The sequence below is a fragment of the Emydura macquarii genome, unplaced genomic scaffold, assembly GCF_026122565.2.
Source record: "Emydura macquarii macquarii isolate MOO-44397 ecotype Brisbane River unplaced genomic scaffold, CSIRO-AGI_Emac_v2 contig_3470, whole genome shotgun sequence".
NCBI classification, from domain to species: Eukaryota; Metazoa; Chordata; order Testudines; family Chelidae; genus Emydura; species Emydura macquarii.
In genome coordinates this window covers 8,963,672-8,984,291 of record NW_027133607.1, presented here as the reverse complement: position 1 = coordinate 8,984,291, position 20,620 = coordinate 8,963,672, and the positions used below count along the sequence as shown (strand labels likewise).

General features: G+C 48.2%; 1 protein-coding gene across 2 annotated transcripts in view; it reads left to right on the top strand.

Moving 5' to 3' along the window:
- Positions 1 to 20,620, top strand: part of STRIP2 (striatin interacting protein 2) — a 57,304-nt gene that overhangs the window by 16,729 nt on the left and 19,955 nt on the right. For both annotated transcript variants that reach the window (XM_067535004.1, XM_067535003.1), the window contains 14 exons: positions 1,631 to 1,751; positions 2,232 to 2,300; positions 3,262 to 3,368; positions 3,724 to 3,851; positions 5,273 to 5,458; positions 6,085 to 6,308; positions 7,998 to 8,063; positions 8,919 to 8,982; positions 10,428 to 10,499; positions 12,037 to 12,111; positions 12,761 to 12,858; positions 13,562 to 13,688; positions 15,774 to 15,874; positions 17,816 to 17,882. In XM_067535004.1, coding sequence (XP_067391105.1) covers positions 1,631 to 1,751; positions 2,232 to 2,300; positions 3,262 to 3,368; positions 3,724 to 3,851; positions 5,273 to 5,458; positions 6,085 to 6,308; positions 7,998 to 8,063; positions 8,919 to 8,982; positions 10,428 to 10,499; positions 12,037 to 12,111; positions 12,761 to 12,858; positions 13,562 to 13,688; positions 15,774 to 15,874; positions 17,816 to 17,882 — 1,505 coding nt within the window. The remainder of the gene's footprint in view (positions 1 to 1,630; positions 1,752 to 2,231; positions 2,301 to 3,261; positions 3,369 to 3,723; positions 3,852 to 5,272; positions 5,459 to 6,084; positions 6,309 to 7,997; positions 8,064 to 8,918; positions 8,983 to 10,427; positions 10,500 to 12,036; positions 12,112 to 12,760; positions 12,859 to 13,561; positions 13,689 to 15,773; positions 15,875 to 17,815; positions 17,883 to 20,620) is intronic.

Here is a 20,620-nt window from a genome sequence, read left to right as displayed (position 1 = left end):
GTTCCCGTCAAGGGCGGGGGGTGTAAATCTGCCTCGTGCTTGCCTGCCGCCTGCTGCATCTGCGTGGACCCAGCTACCACACACTAGACGTTCCTTGGTGTGCTTTGAACTGCTCCGCTTTGAAATGGGAAACATTGAGAGCATGACAGCAGGGGCCACGCGGACACTGAGCACGTGGACAGCCAGCCCGGGGTAGAGTTAACCCCAATTTGATGCAAACCTGTGTGTTCGTTTACACGAGCCCTTAAGGTATTTCTGCATGGCCTGTCACCATGCTCTCTTAGTACTGGGCAAAGGCTGTAATGCATCCAGATGCAGGGCAAATGTCCTACTCCAGAAACGAATCTCTCAGGAGACTGAATGGCTCATGGGATTGGGAATAGAAACTGAAGACTTCAGTCTGTAGATCTGGACACTGCCAGGTACTCGGCGTCTAGATTAGCAATGCCTCATATGGAGGTTGCAGGAATAAATCCAGCCCAGGCCAGCAGGGACTGAGTTATCACCTGCAGGCTGCTTGGTCTGCTTGAAAAGAGCCCCGTAAGAGACCTTTTATGATAGCAACTTACTGCAGGGTCCCTCGTTGCCCAGGTGGGTGGGTCCTCACTTAGCATCTTCCTTCTCTCCACCCCCCACCCCCACACTTGGCTTCTCTCTCCCCTGGATCCTGTGTTTCATTCTGTTCCTCCTCCGTTTTCATGTTGTGCAGGCCAGTAAGGGATGAACTGGATATTGTCAGTCTGGTCTCCAGTACCATGAGACCCTCACTTAGTTCATTTTTCTTCCCCTCCTCCCAAATCATGACCTACCGTAGACCAAATGGAAACTCGAAGCAGTGTTTTTCCTTCACTGTTTGCATCTGTTGAAGGACGTTTCCCTGACTGGGCGTTGGCTCGTTGGCACTTTCTGCACATGCATGTATTGGTGTGCGGTTATTTAAAACGAGCTGTCTTGCGAGGGTGGAAGGGGGTGGAATGAGGGGTTTATTCTCAGTGCAGTTCCTCCTGGATGGTTGTCAATCATGAAAGCTGTCACCCCATTAGTGTCATAAAATTTAAGCTCAGGAGGAAACAGATCATTTAGCCTGACCTCCTGCGTCACACAAGCCACCAGCGCCCCTGCACTAAACCCAGCGACTGAAATTAAATCCAGCTATTACATTATAGGTTAGTCTTCAGAGGGCTGTGCCAAAAGCAAAGAATAGGAGGGACTGAGGTGCCCCAGTGCCCACGGCCCAGGCAATGGCAGAGAATTGATTTAATGAGATATACCAAGATGATCCGGGCAAGTCACCCATACCCCACACTGGAGAGAAAGGCACAGCCTCCCCCAAGGTCACTGCCAATCAGACTTGGGGGGAGTTTCCTTCCTGATCCTGCATATGGGGATCAGTTACACCCCGAGCATGTTGATTCTCGTGTTTGGAGAGACGCCAATGCTTGAATGGGAAGCTGAGACCAAACTCTTTCTATTCCGATAAGTGGTCCTTCCATGTCAGGACGGAGGAAGATTGCATGGTTGCAGCCTCTTTTCTGCATACTCGAGCCCGGCACTTTTCACCAGCGCTAACTTTCCTTTACAGCCGCCTCTCTTTGCACAGTTTGCTCCACTGGCCTTTCTGTTCCTCCAGGTGTATTTGGAGAGTGTGACGTGGAGGCGGAGGTCCTACGTTGGTCTCGGCACAATAACTTCCTGTTGTACCAGATGGGAACTTTCACAGCCTTCCTGGAGCTGCTGAATATGGAGATAGAGTGAGATGGTTTAGCGTTCTCTGACCTGCTCTCGTCTTTATAAACTAATATGTCTGCTCGATGCCCCCGGTTTTGGTTTTGGCTCTTTGCTAACGGCTATAACTGGAGTTGGGATGAGGGGGCTTGAACAAAGGTGGCCTAACCGCCAGAGCCGTTAATGCTGTGAGGGAAGGATGGTTTAGTGGAGAAGGGACAATTCAGGAGAAGGTATGGGTGAGTGTGTGTTCGGGGGAAGCTGACTGGGAATGATGAGCAGGGTTTTAATAACATCTGATGCAGACTCACACATTAGCCCGTGTACTGAGCTGGCAGCTGCCCGCCACAGCCTTACAGAACTGGGTTTTAAACCTGGTTATTCGTCGCATAAGTGGGTGCTCAAGGTGGCCTTGTCTGGTTTGAGTGGTGGAGTCTCCTCATCCCAAGCAGCAATCGACTGATTGGAGACAGACCCTGAGCTCCTGTCCTCTCTTTTAACTGCAGCAACAGCCAGGCGTGCAGTAGTGCCCTGAGGAAACCAGCCATCTCCTTAGCGGACAGCACGGAGCTCAGGTAACCTGTCCTTTTCATCCATTCTAGAGCTTGTCTGTCTGCCCTGGCGTGGAACTAGAGATGGCAAAAAGCTGTGTGGTCATCGAACCTCTGCCTTGGCCAAAGTAGCAGGGAGGTCCCCAGACTTATTCTTTAGACATCAGAACTCTTCAGGCTAAGTTTAGCGAGATTGTCTGTGGCCTTGTGACAGCTGCCCTGCAGAGAGAAGCTGGGTGGCTTCATCTTTCCGGGCCACCAGCGTCTGGCATTGCTATTGCAGCTGCATGTTCAGCTCCTAGGAGGAAATCTCAGGTCTTCTTACGGCCCCATCTCTCTCTTTGGCCATGGAGAGGCATGGATGGACACCCCAGAAGGCTGTAGCAAGCCCTTTGCTGTGGGGAAGGTTGCTGGGATATGATGTGTCTGAAGGAACAGGTTGGGGAGATGTGATAAAACCGAGGGGGGGGGGGGGGTTTAGAAACAGGTGGGGAAATCCAGGGCGCGAGCAGTAGTGCAGCTGAGAAAATACAGTATATTTTAGTTGTCTTTTCTGTTACCTGGCTGGCCCCATGGGATCATTCCAGGGAGTCACCCTGATGAGACAGGTCCCGCCAGTGTCCGCTTGTTGCACAATTGCAGTGGGATGGAAAACCCAGCTTTTGAGATCGGTAAACTCTGCCTCTGGCCCAATGAGGATTGTACTGTAGGGCGTGTGTGCTCCACGGCTGTCTGTGCAGAGCAAAGATCATTGGCTTGTTCTGGGAAAACCCCTGACCCCCTTCCTCCCAGACTTTCTCCCCCTGCCTTAGTAGAGGGAAGGGCTAGATGGCCTGCTGTCTGCTTCCTTCTCTCCCTCCTGAACACAGCTAGGTGAGGAGAGTAAGTGGAGTTGAGGAATAGAGAGGATAGGATCCCCCCAAATCCTAATGGCAGGGACTGGGGGTGGCCGTGCAACTTGCCTATTGTGGTGCCTTCTCTCCAGAGTGCTGCTGAGCGTCATGTACCTGATGGTGGAGAACGTACGTGTGGAGGCGGAGGATGACCTGCCTGAGTGGAGAAACTCCCGGGAGACCTTCAGGACAGAGCTGAGTGAGGGCAGTTTCTCTTTCACGTACAGCTGTCTGGGGGGCGAACGCCGCCTGCTTTGCCATCCCAGGCTGTGAAGGCGGCATCGTTGTAGCGATGAAAGCAGAGGGGACAAACCACTGGGAAATGTAGTGGGATCCTCCTGATTGTGGCGGCCTGAGGTCAAATCACCTTCAGGCTGAGACTGTAAAGATGCTCACGGGGGGATTGTTCAGGGCTGGTTGATGTCGGCGAGTACAGAGTCCCTGACAAGGACATGTGCTATGTGCTAATAAACTCGCCCCATCAGGGAGAGTTTGGGTTTGGAGGAGGTTCTTTTTATTCCAATCTTGTTTCATTTCGGTCCCCTCCCTTGCAGGTTTCCCTGTGCACAACGAAGAACCATTTGCTCTGTTGCTCTTCACCATGGTGACCAAGTTCTGCAGTGGGCATGCCCCACACTTCCCCATGAAGAAGGTCCTGCTCTTGCTGTGGAAGGTACTTCTGGTGGGTGCAAGCCTTTTTCTTTCCAAAAATCTCCTGAATCGGGGAAGGTGTCACATATGGGGAGGCCGCTGCCTGTGCTCCCTTTGCTAATTAATTCAACCTTGCAGAGACCCCGGTATCGAAGTCTCATCGTCACTCAAAATACGCTTAATACTAGACTGAAAAGGCACTAGAAAATATAAAAGAGAGCGCCGCCTGCACTGGCCGGAGGCGATGGGGCTAGGTATCTCTTGGTCTGGGTTACTGTCACCACTGGCTTTTGTAACAGCAGGAAATTCTGAGTGAGAAGAATGTGTGTGTGCCTGGAGCACGGCCCTATGAGCAAGAGGCTGCATTGGGAGTTGATAAAGAATAAAGCTGGCCAGGGTTAGTGATTGAAGGGAAAGCGCTGGATGCGACATTTGAAGATTAGTAAAGCATTTGCCATGGCATCTCCTGAAATCTTACTTGAGAAATTACTTCAAGTTGGCTCGGGGATGAAGAGCACGATTTGAAATGCAAACTGATCGAAGGGTCAGACACGCAAGATTTTGTTAAAGAGTTAAATATGGAATGGAGATGGTGGTAGGAGTGGGGTACTATTGAGGTTCATGTTAGGTCTGGGCTCATTAAATAGCAGCCTTAAATATCCAGAGGAGGGAGTAAGTGACATGTTGCTGAAAAGAATATGGAAATGCCAGGGAGACAGCACGGCATCTAGAAATCGGGGTGAGAAATGACCACATGAAATTGAATGTGAAGAACGTCCATGGGAAAGTAATTTGGAAACGCCCATAATTAAATGAGAGGAAAATGCCTAGGAAGCAGAAGTGTTCATATTTTATTTTATAGGGCCAGAAGAGACCATTAAGATCTTCTAGTCTGGCCTATATAACACTGGCCAGAGAGTTTCATCCAGTGGTGTTGAACAAGCACTAGGATGCTCATGGACAGCAGATTAGGCATGGGTTTGCAACTTGATAGGGAAATGAAAAAGGCCCCCGGGTTTTGGCTTTGGAGAAAGAAGATAATAGTCCTCATCTGTATGGGCCTTGCATGGCTGCACCTGGATTATCTTCCTAGGAGAGATGAGATCTAGTTCCACTAAGTGACAGTTAAGGTAGGCACAAACCTGCAGGTATTTGAAGGGTTCAAACCCTAAAGAAAGAAGAGAATTATTTAGGGTAGTACAAGAGGAGCTAAGGCTGCGTCTACACTGTGCGCTAGGGGTGCCATTCTCCATGCTTGCGTACACACATTAGCGCTCGCTGTCCTTGAGCTAGCGTGGGTATACATAGCAGTGTAGCTGTGCTGGCATGGAGAGCGGCAGCGGAGGCCAGGCGGAGCCGTGTGGGGTATGTCTCTGCTGGGTTCCAGGGGGTGCAGGAGGCAGAGCTCATTTTCTCTTCTGTCTCTTTTCCATCTCACCTGCTGGCCCACAGTTCACCCTGGGTGGATTCGAAGCCCTCCAGGCCATGAAAGCGAAGAAGCGGGACATGCTGGGCCTGCCACCTCTCCCGGAGGACAGCATCCAGGTGATGCGCAGCATGCGGGCTGCGTCCCCTCCCACCTACACCATTGAACTCCTGGAACAGCAGCCGTTGAAACGTGGGCACCGGAGCAGGCGGGTAAGAGCTAGTGACGGAAGAAGCCACAGCATGGGGGCGTTTCTCCAAAAGGGATCTTCCATCTGACAGGAGAGGCTGCGTTCAGAAGCACCCTTCTCTTTGCCTGATTTCCCAGTGATAGGGGGTTGATGTTCACCAGTCACGTCCTGCAGATGGCATGTTTTATTTCCTGCTAAGAAAGTGAGAGCACATCCCAAGTGTCTGGTCACCAGCAAAGAGGAGCTAAGGTGCTAGGTACTGACCAGCTGACAACAAACGGTGGTTCTCCTCTAGTTCAACTGGTTGAGCTGATGCTTTACGCTCAGTGGTTCCAAAGTTTGCCTCTCGTTCGGGGACCGGTTGCTGGCAAGACCAGAAAAAGTTGGATTCAAAGGGAGGGCAGGGAACCTTCCGCCGCTTTCTCCAGGGTAGGTAGCAAGTCCAGAAGCCAGGGCCTCCATTTTGAAGGTAGTCCACGCTGAGATGCCAAATAAAGAGACACGGTCAAATGATGAAAGTCCTTGCTCAGGAGAAACTTCAGGATTCAGCCCGTGCTGTTTCCTGACCATCTAGGGAAGTGGAGCCTGAGAATTTGTAAAATCCTTCCTCCTCCCTGCTTATTTCTCCTCTGTCTCCTTGTGTTACAGCCCCTCGTGAAGCAAGACAGCCTGGATTTGTATAACGAGAGGGACCCGTTCAAGAACGATGAGGCTGGAGTGGATGAAGAGGAAAACGATGATGTAGACAGCGGAATTGAGGGGGAGCTGGACCTGATGGAGCGGGGTGCTGTTGTCCAGGCTGTGCCGTCTCAGCGCCCACCCATTGAGCGTGTGTCCTTCCCCAAAGGGCTTCCATGGGCACCCAAAGTCAGGTATCGCCATCTAGTTTCATTGTCATCATCCCCTGCCCCTTATGTTACAATGAGTTATGGGTTGAGTGTCTTCCTGCAACCTATTGGACTGAAAGGATGTTACCCTTTTCTGTACTTGGCCTTTCTCATACCACCCTCGCTGTGATCTCCCCAGGCTTTACAAGCCAAGTATGGTCACATCAGTCGTGGTTGGGTGGGAGGCTACCATGGAAACCCCAAGTGTTGCAGGAAGTAGAGTTGGTTCTTCTGTAGTGCTCCATATGCAAGAGTAGAAGCTAGGCTGTTCTCAACGGTGGTAGATGACAGAACAAAGAGCAATGGTCTCAAGTTGCAGTGAGGGAGGTCTAGGTTGGATATTAGGAAAAAGTTTTTCCCTAGGAGGGTGGTGAAGCACTGGAATGGGTTACCTAGGGAGGGGGTGGAATCTCCACCCTTAGAGGTTTCTAAGGCCCGGCTTGACAAAGTCCTGGCTGGGATGATTTAGTTGGGGTTGGCCCAGCTTTGAGCAGGGGTTGGACTAGATGACCTCCTGAGCTCCCTTCCAACCCTCATCTTCTATGATTCTAAGACCCCTTGGCTTGCCCCTTCTTACATAGGGGGGAGGAAGGTCCGCATTACCAGCCAGAATTGGTGATCCAAAGCTGGGTACATCCCTGGTTGCGGCCTTGGGGAGCTAGTTTTGAGAGCTGTTTAATGAAATCACCTCTCACCCATTATTGAGTGTCTCTCTTACATGCCCGGATGGTGAGTGTCCTCCAGTGGCTTCACTGTGATCTGAGAGTTCAGAGAACCTCAAGCTGTAGGTATGGGGTGGGGGATGTGCCTCTTTCCAGGGCTGGTACTGGTCCATGAGGTGAGGAGACAGTGTTACACATAGTGGTTTTGATCTCGGCCGCACTGAAGTCAGTGCTAGTTTGGCCATTGACTTCGGTAGAGCCAGGATCTGACCTGGACTTGAAAATGCAGGAGCACACGTACTTCTCTGGTTTGGGAACAGTGCAAGGGATACAGCTGAGCAGCTGGGATAAATGGAGCTGTCACCAGACCTGGTCACTATGCTGCTCATTAAAATGGGCAGGCTTCTGTTTCCCACGGAGCTCTGATGTATCCGTCACTGCATACTCAGTGCTGCGGGGTCCCATGTTTGTTCTATCCATTTTGGTTTTTGGGCTGCAAACTCCCCATAGAATATGGAATTCAGCTGGGTTCTTTTTGCCTCTCGCAGTGTCACCTGGTAATAAAAATTCTACTGATGGCATTAAGCTACCAGTTCTAAGGTAGGATGCCCAAGGCAGAAGAGACATGTTCTTCATGCTCTGTCAGGGCTCATGGGGTGGACCGCTTTTTTTTTTTTTTTTTTTTTTGAACGAGCAGATGGCCCTTGATGACTTGCAGGGAGGAGAGAGGTTGAATAAGAAGATACTGGTTTTACAGAGTCGCTTTCTCAGCTATACCCACATGTTAAGTTACCCTAGAGGGTTAGAATAAATCCAGATCATCTCGTTTATATTGCTCCTGGCCACTAATTAGGTGGAGCAATGCAGACGTGTGCCAGGTGTCCTTACTGACCCCACTAAGCAATACTAGAGGGTTGGGGAGATGGTGTACAGTTTCCAAGCAGACTTGGTGCTGATGGGACGCGTGTGTTTTTCCCTCTCTCCCTCTTTGTTTCTCCTGCCACTCTATCAGACAGAAGGACATTGAGCATTTCCTGGAGACCAGCAGGAACAAATTCATTGGATTCACCCTCGGACAGTGAGTACTGGGCGTCTGGGAGAATAGAGTTGGTTTGGCTTTTGCTGGCGAATGAAGTCTGTACTCTTCTTAACTCCTGTCATTGCAAAGTTAGCTGGTCGCTGGGAGATATTAACCCTTGGCTTTTGTGCGGCAGTCGGCATACTGAATGCTTAGGAGGCCGTGTAGCAGTTCTCAGGCTGTGTCAGGGCCATGCTGCCTCATAAAACCACATTCTAGAGGGCAGTCCTTGCGCAAAAGAGCTTACAGCATAATGAGCAAACAGAACAAGTGGGGAGAAACTGATGCTTCATGCACGCAAGTGGTCAGGGTGATAGTAGGCCCGGGGGATCTTATTCCATGGGTTTGATTGTTTGTGTGTAGGTTTGCCTTTTGATGGGAGGGGAAGGAGAAGAGGAGGGTGCTGAGATGGGAGTGTAGTGAGCGGGAAGGGGAGGGACAGAACTGGGCTGGAGCAGATTCTGGAGTCCAGAAAAGCCCCTGCATAAACGTGGAATGAACCCAGATCCACTGGAGCAGAATTGGAAACTACTGGTGACAGATCTTCCCTTTCTCCATTGTCTGTGTAGCTGTTGTCACGTGGCAAAGTACCGGCGTTCAGGATTTCACCGTTTATCTTGTGCCTTTTTTAGTATGTCCTAGGTGTGTCTGCCCCTCCGGAGGAGCGGAGATGGGGAAAGGGGGCAGGCGATCATGGCATTTAGTCATCTCTACTTGAGTGCCTGGCACATCTGGGTTTCGTCCATCTGACAATAGGCTGCCTGTCTGTCTTCTGCTCCAGATCTGAAAGGGAAAGTGTTAATTCCAGGTCTTCCTTTTGGGCTTGTACTGATCTTCTTTCTTTTCCTCCTGCAGGGACACGGATACCTTAGTAGGGTTGCCCCGGCCCATCCATGAAAGCGTGAAAACGCTAAAGCAGGTAATGCAGTGGCTCTATACCTTAAGTGTCTGTGATTGTTCTGGTCTGTGGGACCTCAATATAGGAGATGGCTTGTCCGATGTCTTGAAGTGGTATAATGCCACTGGTTCCTACATCCCACAGCACTGAAACAGAGCCACTTGTGGGGTGGGAACTGGTACATAGTACTCCGTAGGAGCGGGGGAAATCTTTGGTCAGGATCACCAATGCAAAAGAGCGTGTCAGTGCACACGCAGAGCAGATGGGATGTCTGGCTCAGGGTCTCGTGCATTCAAACTTTGCAGCTGTATCTGTCCACCTTCAGAGGTTGGCAAACTGAGTCAACCCTGTGGGATTTGAACTTGTTTTACTAGGCAGTCCAGGTATTCTCACCATAGACCGCGAAGCCATCCTGTGTGGCTAGAATTGCTTCCCCAATAGAATCCACATTACTACTGAAGCCTGAATCCACCCCCATTCCCTTTCACATCTCAGTCCATAGTACATTCCAGCACTCTGGCTAAGGAGGACTGGATACAGGAAACTAAAGGAAAAGATACTCTCCCCACCCACCCCTTTTTAATCAGCCCTCTGGGTCTATGTTAACAATCTGCCCCTGGTGCAGGCCACCGGTTGCTACTGCAATACAAATAAATGATGAAGTCACAGGTTTTACCACTTGGGGTCATTAAAGATGCCCTGGAATCTCTTGCAGGTGTTCAGGGTTAGTAATTCTGGTGTTGGCCAAACTAAACCCCCCTGCAATTCCATTTGGATGCAGTAAACTTTGGATGCAGTTGCCCATGCACTGTTAAGCATTCGCTGTGTTGTACTCCAGAGGATGCTGCACTTCAGTCCTGGTTGGAGTGATGTCTGTGTATGATGTGTGTGAAGCATTTCGCAGCTCTAGGCATATCCCACGCGGGGATAAATTCTCACACGTCTGCGACGATCTTTTCTGGTGAGACCTGTAAATCTAGCCCTGCCCTGGCCGAACAGGAGAAGGAGATGGGCATGTTTTTCATTGCACAGCGTTCTTCAGGTTTGTTTAGCCTGGAGAAGAGAAGCCTGAGAGGGGACATGATAACAGCTTTCAAGTACATAAAAGGTTGTTACAAGGAGGAGGGAGAAAAATTGTTCTTCTTAACCTCTGAGGACAGGACAAGAAGCAATGGGCTTAAACTGCAGCAGGTTTAGGTTGGACATTAGGAAAAACTTCCTAACTGTGAGGGTGGTTAAAGCACTGAAATAAATTGCCTCAGGAGGTTGTGGAATCTCCATCCTTGGAGATTTTTAAGACCAGGTTAGACAAACGCCTGTCAGCGATGGTCTAGATATTACTAAGTCCTACAACGAGTGCAGGGGACTGGGCTAGATGACCTCGCGAGGTCCCTTCCAGCCCTATGACTCTATGATTCTGTTTCTGTCCCAGTGTTACTCTGCCTCTCTTGTGTGTGTCTCCCCAGCACAAGTATGTCTCTATCTCAGATATACAGATCAAGAATGAAGAGGAGCTGGAGAAGTGTCCCATGTCACTGGTAAGAAACCCATACCCTCCGTAGCTGGACTGCCTGTGCAGGAGTGTCTGAAGGAGCCGTTTCCAAGGAGTGTGTCAGTGTAGAGCGTTACCATGGTACACTGATTGCTCTACCTGTGTCCATGGAGGGCTTAGACAGACTGTATCCTCCTACTCATCAACCAGTCCCTCCATGGGATCTCAGTCTCGTCCTCTCACAGCTGACAGGCCCTCTGTTCAAGCCTCTTGCAATGTGCTCCCTGTTATACTTATCCTGGAAGGTTGCATTTCTAGCAGCCAACACTTCAGCTAGAAGGGTCTCCAAGCTCAGGGTGCTTACGTCAGAGCCGCCATACACTGTGTTCTTTAAGGATAAGGTTCAACTCCATCCCCACCCTGCTTTCTACCGAAGGTGGTGTCCCAGTTTCATGTGAACTAGGATATCTTCCTTCCGGTTTTCTACCTGAAGTCGCACACTAGCAGTCAGGAACGCAGGCTACATTCGCTGGACATTAGACGAGCACTAGCCTTCTATATAGAGAGAACCAAACCATTCAGAAAGACTACTCAGCTCTTGGTGGTGCTGGCAGAGAATGAAGGGTCTTCCAATTTCTTCCCAGAGAATTTCTTCATGGTTTACCTCGTGCATCAGGACCTGCTATGGCTTTTCACTAGGAGGGTGGTAAAGCACTGGAATGGGTTACCTAGGGAGGTGGTGGAATCTTTAGAGGTTTTTAGAGGTTTTTAAGCTGCGGCTTGACAAAGCCCTGGCTGGGATGATTTAGCTTTGAGCAGGGGGTTGGACTAGATGACCTCCTGAGGTCCCTTCCAACTCTAATATTCTATGATTCTATGAAAGTGCTGGCTCCTAAGCATACAGCCCATTCGACTAGCATTCAGGCCACTTCAGCAGCCTGTCTGGCCCAAGTACCAATTCAGGATATCTGCAGAGCGGCTATGTGATCCACCATCCATATTTTTGCCGCTCATTACGCAATTACCCAGCCAGCCAAAGACAATGCTTCGTTTGGCAGAGCCGTGCTCCAATCCGTAGTTCTCTGAGCTCCAAACCCAGCTTCTTCGATCTGGCTGAGGAATCACCTACTTAAAATTGACATGAGCAAGCACTTGAAGAAGAAAAAGCCATTAGCTACCTGTAACTGGTGTTCTTCGAGATGCGTTGTTCATGTCCATTCCAGGACCCACCCGCCTACCCCTCAGTTGGAGGCAACTGGCAAGAAGGAACTAAGGAGGTGGCGGGTTGGTGGGTCCCTATCTAGAGCGCCATGGAGGCATGACTCCAGGGGGCACCACAGCTGACCCTACGGGTACTTCTGAGGGAAAACTTTCTGGTGAACTGTGCAGGCGGCGCACACACACCTACTTGGAATGGACATGAGCAACACATCTTAAAGAACACCAGTTACAGGTAGGTAACCGCTTTTGCCTCTCCACCTCGAGCGAGGCTCCCGGGGGCGGGGGTGTCTCTGACATACCTCCGATGTTGAGTGACCGCTCTGTTTTTTTTTAATTCTTGCATCTGTCTGTTTGCATGCTAGGGGGAGGAGGACGTTCAGGAGACCCCCTGTGAGATGCTCTATCGGGCGATGTTGTACAACCTCCCCCAGTATATGGTAAGTCTATATCTTTCTAAAGCATGTGCATGAGCGCTCACTACTGGTGGAGGTCCTGGACTGAGAGCCCTGGAAACTCAGATCACCGGTGCAGGCTTTCTTCTTGCTATAGTCCAGCCCTGACCTGGTGGGGCCAGCAGCATGGATAAGAGGCAGCTCTGCTTCATTGGCCCACTCATCCCTTGTCTTCTCTGCTAAGACTATCCCAGGAGGACGAGTTAGTGCCAGGGTGGTGATGGGTCAGTGATGGGGACACCTGTCGTGCTTGGAACTGAACTCTAAACCGCCAGCTTGCTTCATATAGGCCAGCACGCAGCTTGGTGACCACATCAGGTCACTACCTGGCTGAGTGGGAACAGGGAGCCCAATGGTGAAAGGGTCAGTATCCCATTCCCAATTCCCAGAGCCCAACTGCCCACCTTGTAGGGTGTCTACATGTTGCTCTGCTGTAGTTTTTGCTTCCCCCATTAGTGTCATGAGTGGCAGCATGTGTCCTGCCCATGACCTGTGACCAGCACTGACTCCAGGCTGCAGCTGCATTGCATGAGCTAAAACGGATTCCCTCCTCTGCCCCGTGTTGTTTGTACGCAGGCCTCTGGTGCCAGTTTGTCTAAATGTATTTGGGGGGGGAATTCCTCTCCCTCTGCAGATTGCTTTGCTGAAGATTTTGCTGGCCGCAGCTCCCACCTCCAAAGCCAAGACCGACTCCATCAACATCCTGGCAGACGTGTTGCCCGAGGAGATGCCGTAAGTGTGTGAGTGACAGGCAGCTGAGTGCCAGCTGTTGGCGGATGTAGGTAAGGCAGCGATTTCCAGTTTCAGGGATGGCACCATCCCCGTGTCCCTCTGGAGATGTAAGTTACCATTTCCATAGGGGAAAAAAAAGGGATCCCTGTGATTGCATGCATCTTCCTGGACCTCTAACCCTTTCAGTACTGCAGGCTGTACCAGATCAGTCCTTGTGCTCTGTTCACGTGAAGGGCTGTGCCCCTTATTGATCTCTAGCAGGGATGGTCGATGCTTGTTCTGCTGTCACAGGTTCAAAGCAGAGCTCCTGTGACCAGAATGCAGCACAAAAGAAAAGGCTGCTCCTGGCAAGATGTCAAAATTAAACCATCCAGAACTAGGAATAAAGCTTTACCGTTCTGTAGCCAGAGTGCATTGCTGGGAGTGCTCTTTTCATTCTAGTTCAACTCCTGTAGCGAACTCCTCCCCGGACTCTCCTTGTGCTGGGTGATCAGTCCCTTCTGTGATCCACTATAGCGCCACTGGGCAAGACATGTTGGAAGCAGGAGACCCAGGGATGTGCACAGGGACCTGTCTGTGTGTCAGTAAAGAATCCCTTTTGTATAGAGCCCATCCAGATGAATATAAACCAATCAGAACAAAACCCATCCCAAGAAAGCTCTTTGTACCTGGATCTATCCCTCCCTTTTTCCTTCCAAACCAGCATCACAGTTCTTCAGAGCATGAAACTGGGGGTCGATGTGAACAGACACAAAGAGATCATTGTGAAGAGCATTTCGGCCTCGCTGCTGCTGCTGCTGAAGCATTTCAAACTGAACCACATCTACCAGGTGAGCTTTATACGGGAAGGCCATTGCTAAGTGCTTCGCAAGACAGATGTGTTCTTGGCTAGTGTTTCCTGGGAGATCCCCTTGGTAACTAGCCCAAAGAGCAGCTGTGGGCTGGTCTGACACAAAAGTGATGGTTAGCCCCATTTAGTGTTACTAGGCCAGGACAAGTGACTGTAAATGTCTTGGATTGCATTGTGTTCGGGTCATGTCCGCAAGGCTCTGTCTGCAGTCTCCTTGTAAACCTCCGTGTGAATATTCCACAAGGGCTAGAACTTGGTTATACGCGTTTTCAGCCTGAAGAGAAGACCTTTTTCTTTCCCCCTGCCAGGAGCAGGACGTGGATGGGGATTAGCCAAACCCCTCCTAGGCCTTGTCTAAACTACAGTTGGGAGTTAAAGGAATTTGAGACTCCCTGTCTTTGCATCCTGCCACGGTTTGGTTTGGCCTGCATTCACTGGATCGCACTGTGTTGTGACCAAGTGAAGGGGTTCCCTTCTCAACAATGGCTGATTAAACACTAGGCTGGGCTCTCCCAATCTGCAGCCACTTTGCATGCCAAACACTCACTATTTTTTCTTTTATTTAAAGAGTTCCCCCAGGTGGTGTAGTCCAAGCATCAAGCCCTGAGCCTATATAATGGGCAGAGGCTGGCATTTTTATTTGATGTTCATACACTACATTTTAGGATCCTTAGCTGCAGCGGGTCCCTTATACCCCCTTATTTGTTTGCTTCTTGCTCCCCTCGACACAGAAGGTCGTGCTCTCATTTTCCCCCTTTTATTGTGCCATGAGGGTGCATGCGAGCTAGCAGGTAGTGCAGAGAAATGGGATCTCAGGGGCTCTGAGGTTCATGTCTGACTGCGTGTGAGGTTACTGGTAAAAGGGGTACTGGCCAGGTTGCTTTGTTCACCCATGGACTTTGCTGAAAGTTGTTCACGGCTGCCTCTGCTGTGGCGCTTGTCCAGTCTTTGCATTTCACAGTGTTTCTCGGTCTGCCACCATACTCAGCATTAGGGATTTGAGACCAGGCATTAGAACTCCTGGGTCTTGTTTTGACTCTGGTATTGGCTTGCTGTGTGTCCTGGGGCCAGTCGCTTCCCTCTGTGTGCCTTAGGGTTTGCCTACACATGAAAATTAATCTGGAATATGGTAGAGTATGAATTTAAAGCAGATTAGCTATTCCTGACTAATTCAATATGTGGATGCTCTTATTCTGGAGTAAAAGGTAGGGCTTTGTTCCAAATTAGCTTAGTCCGCTTCCAAAGTGGTTTAAGTTAATTTGGAATAAGAGTGTCCACACATGGAGTTAATCATGGAATACCTCCCCATGTAGACATGCCCTTAATGTCCCTCTTTGTAAAATGCGGTAGGGGGAGAGAGAAATATGAGGCTTCATTGATTAATGTTTGTAAGCTCTTCAAGATGCTCCGATGGAAGATACTGGCTACTAATGTCTAAATACCAGAGCAGTGGGTGCAGTTTGAAATACCTTGACAGAGAATAGCGAAGTATTAATTGTGTATAAATCACCACTGTCGGAAGTCATTGAGCACTGACAACTTGGTGTATGCTGTGTAAAAATAGAGGAAGAAACAGTTCCTCTCCAAGGGAGTTTGAGCAAATCACTGTGCAGTTGGGGTTAGACATGGAATGCCTTTATTTATGGCAGTCTATATACAGTTCAGTAGTGCTTCATGTTGCAGCCATACGAATCTCATTTTCAAAGCCTTTAGAGTTTAATATTAACGGAGAAAAATGAATACATGCATACAAAGGGTTTGTTTTTAGTTGAAACGTGGAAAGGGCTGGAGAGATCATTTAACAGAGAGAAAGAAGGTAGCTGTTCCAAAGAGCAGGAGCTGCAGATGAGATCGCTCTTGCTCCAACAGTTGTAGGACTGTGAGGTAAAATATACAGGAGACTGGTACAGGGGATATGATGAGGAGCAAAGGGAGAGAAGGTCTGTGAGTACATCTGGAGCAAGTCCTTGGAGAGAGTTTTTTAATTGGATCCAGAATGTGGTTTTGGTTTGATTTTTTTTTTAAACTGCACTACCAATTCTGTGTGTGCACCTCTTTTCTGCAGTTTGAGTATGTGTCTCAGCACTTGGTGTTTGCCAACTGCATCCCGCTGATCCTGAAGTTCTTCAACCAGAATATCATGTCCTATATCACTGCCAAAAACAGGTATAGCAACATTTGCAGCAGTTCCTTTTCCTCCTGTGGTTAGTAAGGACTTTGTGCATGAAGAGAGCTTACTCTTGTGGTCACTAAAGTGGCTGTACGAGGCCATATCCTAGACAGGGCAAAGTACTAGAGAATACACTATAGGGAAATAATCCTGTGCTGGTTAAAGGCCTGGGTTAGACAGAATCTCTTGGGCCTTTCCTATCTCCTGTGTCTATCATTCAGCTCTCTTGACCCTGACCATCTGGTTTTTAAATAGTCACAGAAGTGTCACTGAATTGCACTGCTGCTTATTATCGGTGCCTTGAAATAGGAAGGCCTTTATTAGACTTGTTAATTAAATCTATATATGCCATGTCTGGATGGAGAGACACACAGAGTACTACAGGGAGAACAGAGATCCTTCCAGAGAAGCACAGTTCTGTCTCCTTTGCTCTCCAGTTAGTTTCTGGAAATGGGACAGCTGGAAGTTTCAGTTTACTGTAGGACGTGCTATACAAAGTACAGTTCCACACACAGTATTGATGACAGAACAATGAGCTGTAACCTGTAGCTCTTCAGCTGGCTATATGGACTAATCCTTGTCTTGTACTGAATGTTTATATACATACATACATGAAGGGAAAGGAAATGGGTTAATTTTCTCCTTCTAATCTGAGAAAGTTAAAGATGGAAAACAGCTGTTTGTGCCGAACACATTGATTCTCTTGTCATTAAAAGCTGCTGCTTTTCCATTTGGACTCAGTTCTTTTAAATGGGCAGAAATTGGGGGTGAAACACAACAAACATCATAACTCCAAAGCAGTTAAAAATCCAGATTTTCCGCTGTTAGTTACAGTCAAGCAAGTGTGTGGAAGTTTAAATCCAAACAGTTTTGCTTTTCCCAAAAACAGTTCTATTAATATTAACTTTCATAAGATTCCCCCAAAAAACTTTTCAGCTTTGAGCCTACACTGCTTGACAGTCCATAACTTATTTTTAAGTAAGTAAATGAACAAATTAATAATGTGGGGCAGCAGTTCCCGAACGTGCATAGAAACAGTATCTGATCTTTGGGGAGCAGGTAGAAGTCTGCATGGCCTTACTATACACATGTGCGTTATGTGAAGTCTGTCTGCAATACCTTTTTGATCTTGGGATTTTACTCTGAATGGACACTGAAATAGGTACAGCAAGTCAGTTTATTGCTTTAAGATTCCCTGTAGATAGATTTAAAAGCACCCACTGATGAAGGGATAGGAGAGAGCACAAGAACTACAGCTACTTGATTACATGGCTACTCATTTTAGGTGTGTGCATGTCTTGGGGTGGAGGACTGGTGTATTTATTCTTCTTTGGCTACTTATATTGAGGCATGAGAGCCTGAAGGGGTGGTAAAGAGGTTTGTGGCCTTCACTCTGAATTTCCTTGCTGTTATCAGTTTAAGTAAGTCAGATCTCTTTTATTATTTTAACCGAAGGTTTTAAAAAAATATATAAATAGCTAATCTGCCTTGGCTTAATAGATCCAAATTACCAGAGTCTTTATTAATGCACTCAGGATGTACTTTAGAGCACTAAAGAAAATTGACGTGTTCTGTTGAGCAGAGACACAGAGGTGTCATGAAATTGGAAATAAGATAGGAGGTGGTCTGTCAATCATAAATGCAAAAGGCAGGTGCATCCACAAGACATGCTATTAAATGTGGCTCACTCTAAGAGAACGTTTGAGAAATCGTGACCTACTTGAAAAGCAAGTGACTTCATAGCTGTGCCCAACCACTTGGCATGTGGGGTAGGGTAGGGACCCCTGTGCCAGCAGGGGTCACTGTAATTAAGAATCAGTGAGCTAGGAATGGAGATCATATTGGCTGATTGGGAAAAATAATGCAGACAGTTTTAGAACAGCTCCTTGAATACTGATCTGTTGCTTCATGAATGACTTTTTCCCTGTCTCCCTCAGCATCGCTGTCCTGGATTATCCACACTGTACAGTCCATGAACTGCCTGAACTCACTGCAGAAAGCCTGGTAAGGAGAATGTAAATAATCCTTGTAATAGATGATGCAGGTCGAGAAGGAAGCACTTAGGATGGGCTCACCTCCGGCTGCAGGCACATCCCAGCACTTCCTTCTCTGGCTGCAGACCTGCCTGCAGCTGGTGCCTTTCTTCAAAAAACCAGCATGTTAATAAGCGGCATGCTGTTGCCAATATTCAAATCCGATTAACATTGCAGGCAACGGGACGGGATTGATTCCCGGCAAAATGTTGCTATTAACTGGAAGTTGTCAATATCCAGTTGCTGTTAAGTGCAATCTACTGTATACAGGTCAGACATGCATGGACTGGAGATGAGGCATAACAATGGCAGGTTCACAACCAGAGTCATTTTAAAGGGACTCTGAAGAGCAGTTTAGGCTGCACATTTGATGTAACCTTTGGAATGCAGAGAGGGTGGTTGGATCAGGCAGAAGCAGGGAGTCTGTGACTGGAGAGTGAGGGGAGTGGGAGAATTTCTGGCAGTGGGGAGATGAGGCAGGGTTCTCCTCTGGAGGGAGTCTGATCGAACCCATCTTCCATGAGTTCAGATCCGTGTTCCCTACATGACCTGCCTTCCAAGCCCGGTGATTCACCTGGAAGCTGTTCAGCATTGTGACAGTGGACAGCATCAGACTAGGGTGGGAAATGTTCTTTAGTTCTGAAGGATCAAATTCTGCTCTTGAATGCTGCTAGGCGGCAATCATCAAATTATATGTGCCTGAGGCCAAAATTTAGCCCTTAATATCTACTGGAGTTTGGTTTGTTTGGCATCTACCATGTTGTGTACAGCGAATAACCACTGTTGTTACAGGGCCCGCAGTATTTGAGACCCACTCTTGCAGAGCAAGTAAAGGGGAGTACAAGTGAACTAATAATATTCCCAAAGCTGTGCTGCAAAACCACGAATGGTGCCAGGGCACCAATGAAATCAGCAGATGGAGCGAAATTAATTCCATGCTTCATCTAAAATGCAGCGGGGGGTGGGGGTTTAAAAAAAACAAAACAAAAAAAACCAAAAACGGGTGCATGTTCAGTGGTGTTGGGGAAAGTAGAAGTTCTATTTTTAAGAAGCACTCATAAAGAATGAAGAATAGAAGGACATGAACATGTACTTCTCACAGTAGGCCAGATTTTGTGTGTCTAAACTGGAGCGAACTTTTAAGCTGCTTTGGCTTCACTTTCTCTCAGGCAACAGTGACACATAGTGGTACGTTCTGCTAATTGCAGCTCTTGTCAGTTTGCACTTGAAGCAACTATGAAGTGCTGTATAAACATTAACTGATTTCACCTCATAACTCTTCTGTCATGGAGATGAAGGTTATCCTCACATGACAGGTGGAGAAGCCAAAGTAGAGAGAACCCGAGTTAGATTTTGGGAGCTTTTGGCACCCAACTGCAGGCTCATCCCACTAGACCATGCTCGTTCCTGGAGATCTTTCAGTCCTAAACCCTCTGCATTTAAACAGACCTAGACCAACTGTGGATAGTTCTAGTGGATCATAGTTGTGGATGGTGGACTTGTGTATCATTGCAACTCAAGCAGGTCCGAGCAATCTCCATCATATTCCTAAAATGTATAGCTCCAGATTGCTAGTGTCTGTTTTGCAGGTGCTGAGTAAGTCTTTAACTGGTTGCTTGTTTGTGGTGTGTCTTTAATTCTGAAATCTTAATCCCTTTCATGAAGGATGGCGGCAGGGTGGTTCTTGATATATCTCTGGAAAGGAAAGCAGATAAACTCCAACCCCTCTAGTTTATTCTGAGTCTTGCTCATTGTGATCTCAGTGCGGAATGTCTGCCATTTGCTCTCTTTATTTAGAGAGGAATTCAGCCCAGTGCAGATGGCCAGTTTAAGGTCTCTGCATCAGTTAGGTCACATCTTAAGCATCTAAATCAAGAAAAGGGCAATTGAGTGCACAATGCTGAAAGATTAAGGAGGCAGCAAAATCTAACAAGATGATGATGATGAGTCACTGCAACTACTTATATGTGTCAAAAGGCACAAGAGGATAAAGTTTGGAGAAACAATTTCTCAACACTTTAAGCAATTGCTTCTTGCAACAGCTAGTTCTTATTATTAGGGGTGAGTTATTGCCCCTATGAGTGTGCCACTGTAGGATGTATGTGCGCCTGTGCGTTCTTGATCAGAGATTTTAGTCAGCAGTATCTACGGATCTGTGCCTGCAGTCTATAAATCCTCATGCTCTGCTCCAAGGGTATATTGGAGGGAGGCAGCACCCACCACCCTGTCGTTCCACTTCCTTTTCAGTCACCCTTAGCTCAAGACTGAGCATCCGTTGCTAGTTTCAGCTTCCTTTCTAAGTGTTTTAGTTTTATTTCTTATTGGTATTTTATTTTATTTGTTTTATTCACTTTTAGCACAGGTTGTGCTCTCAGGATGGATTTTCCTTTGCCCCCAGTTATTTTTTTTTTGGGGGTGCAGGGCTTTGAACCCTTGGCCTTTATTGTCCTGGAGAGTCACACATCCTCTCCAAGTGTAAGTTTGCACTGGGTTTAAAGGCAGATCTCCCAGTCTGAGGGAGGATAAATTGAAGCTTGTCCTGATGGAGCACTCATTGAGGCCCGCGGAATTCACCTCCTCCCCTGTACCTCAGCCTCAGTCTCTCAGGCTGCACCGGTGACTTTCATAGACCATGGGGCAGCTTCGGAGACAAAACATTCAAGAAGGAAAAAGACTTCAATCCCTGGAGAGAGACTTCAAAAGAAGGGG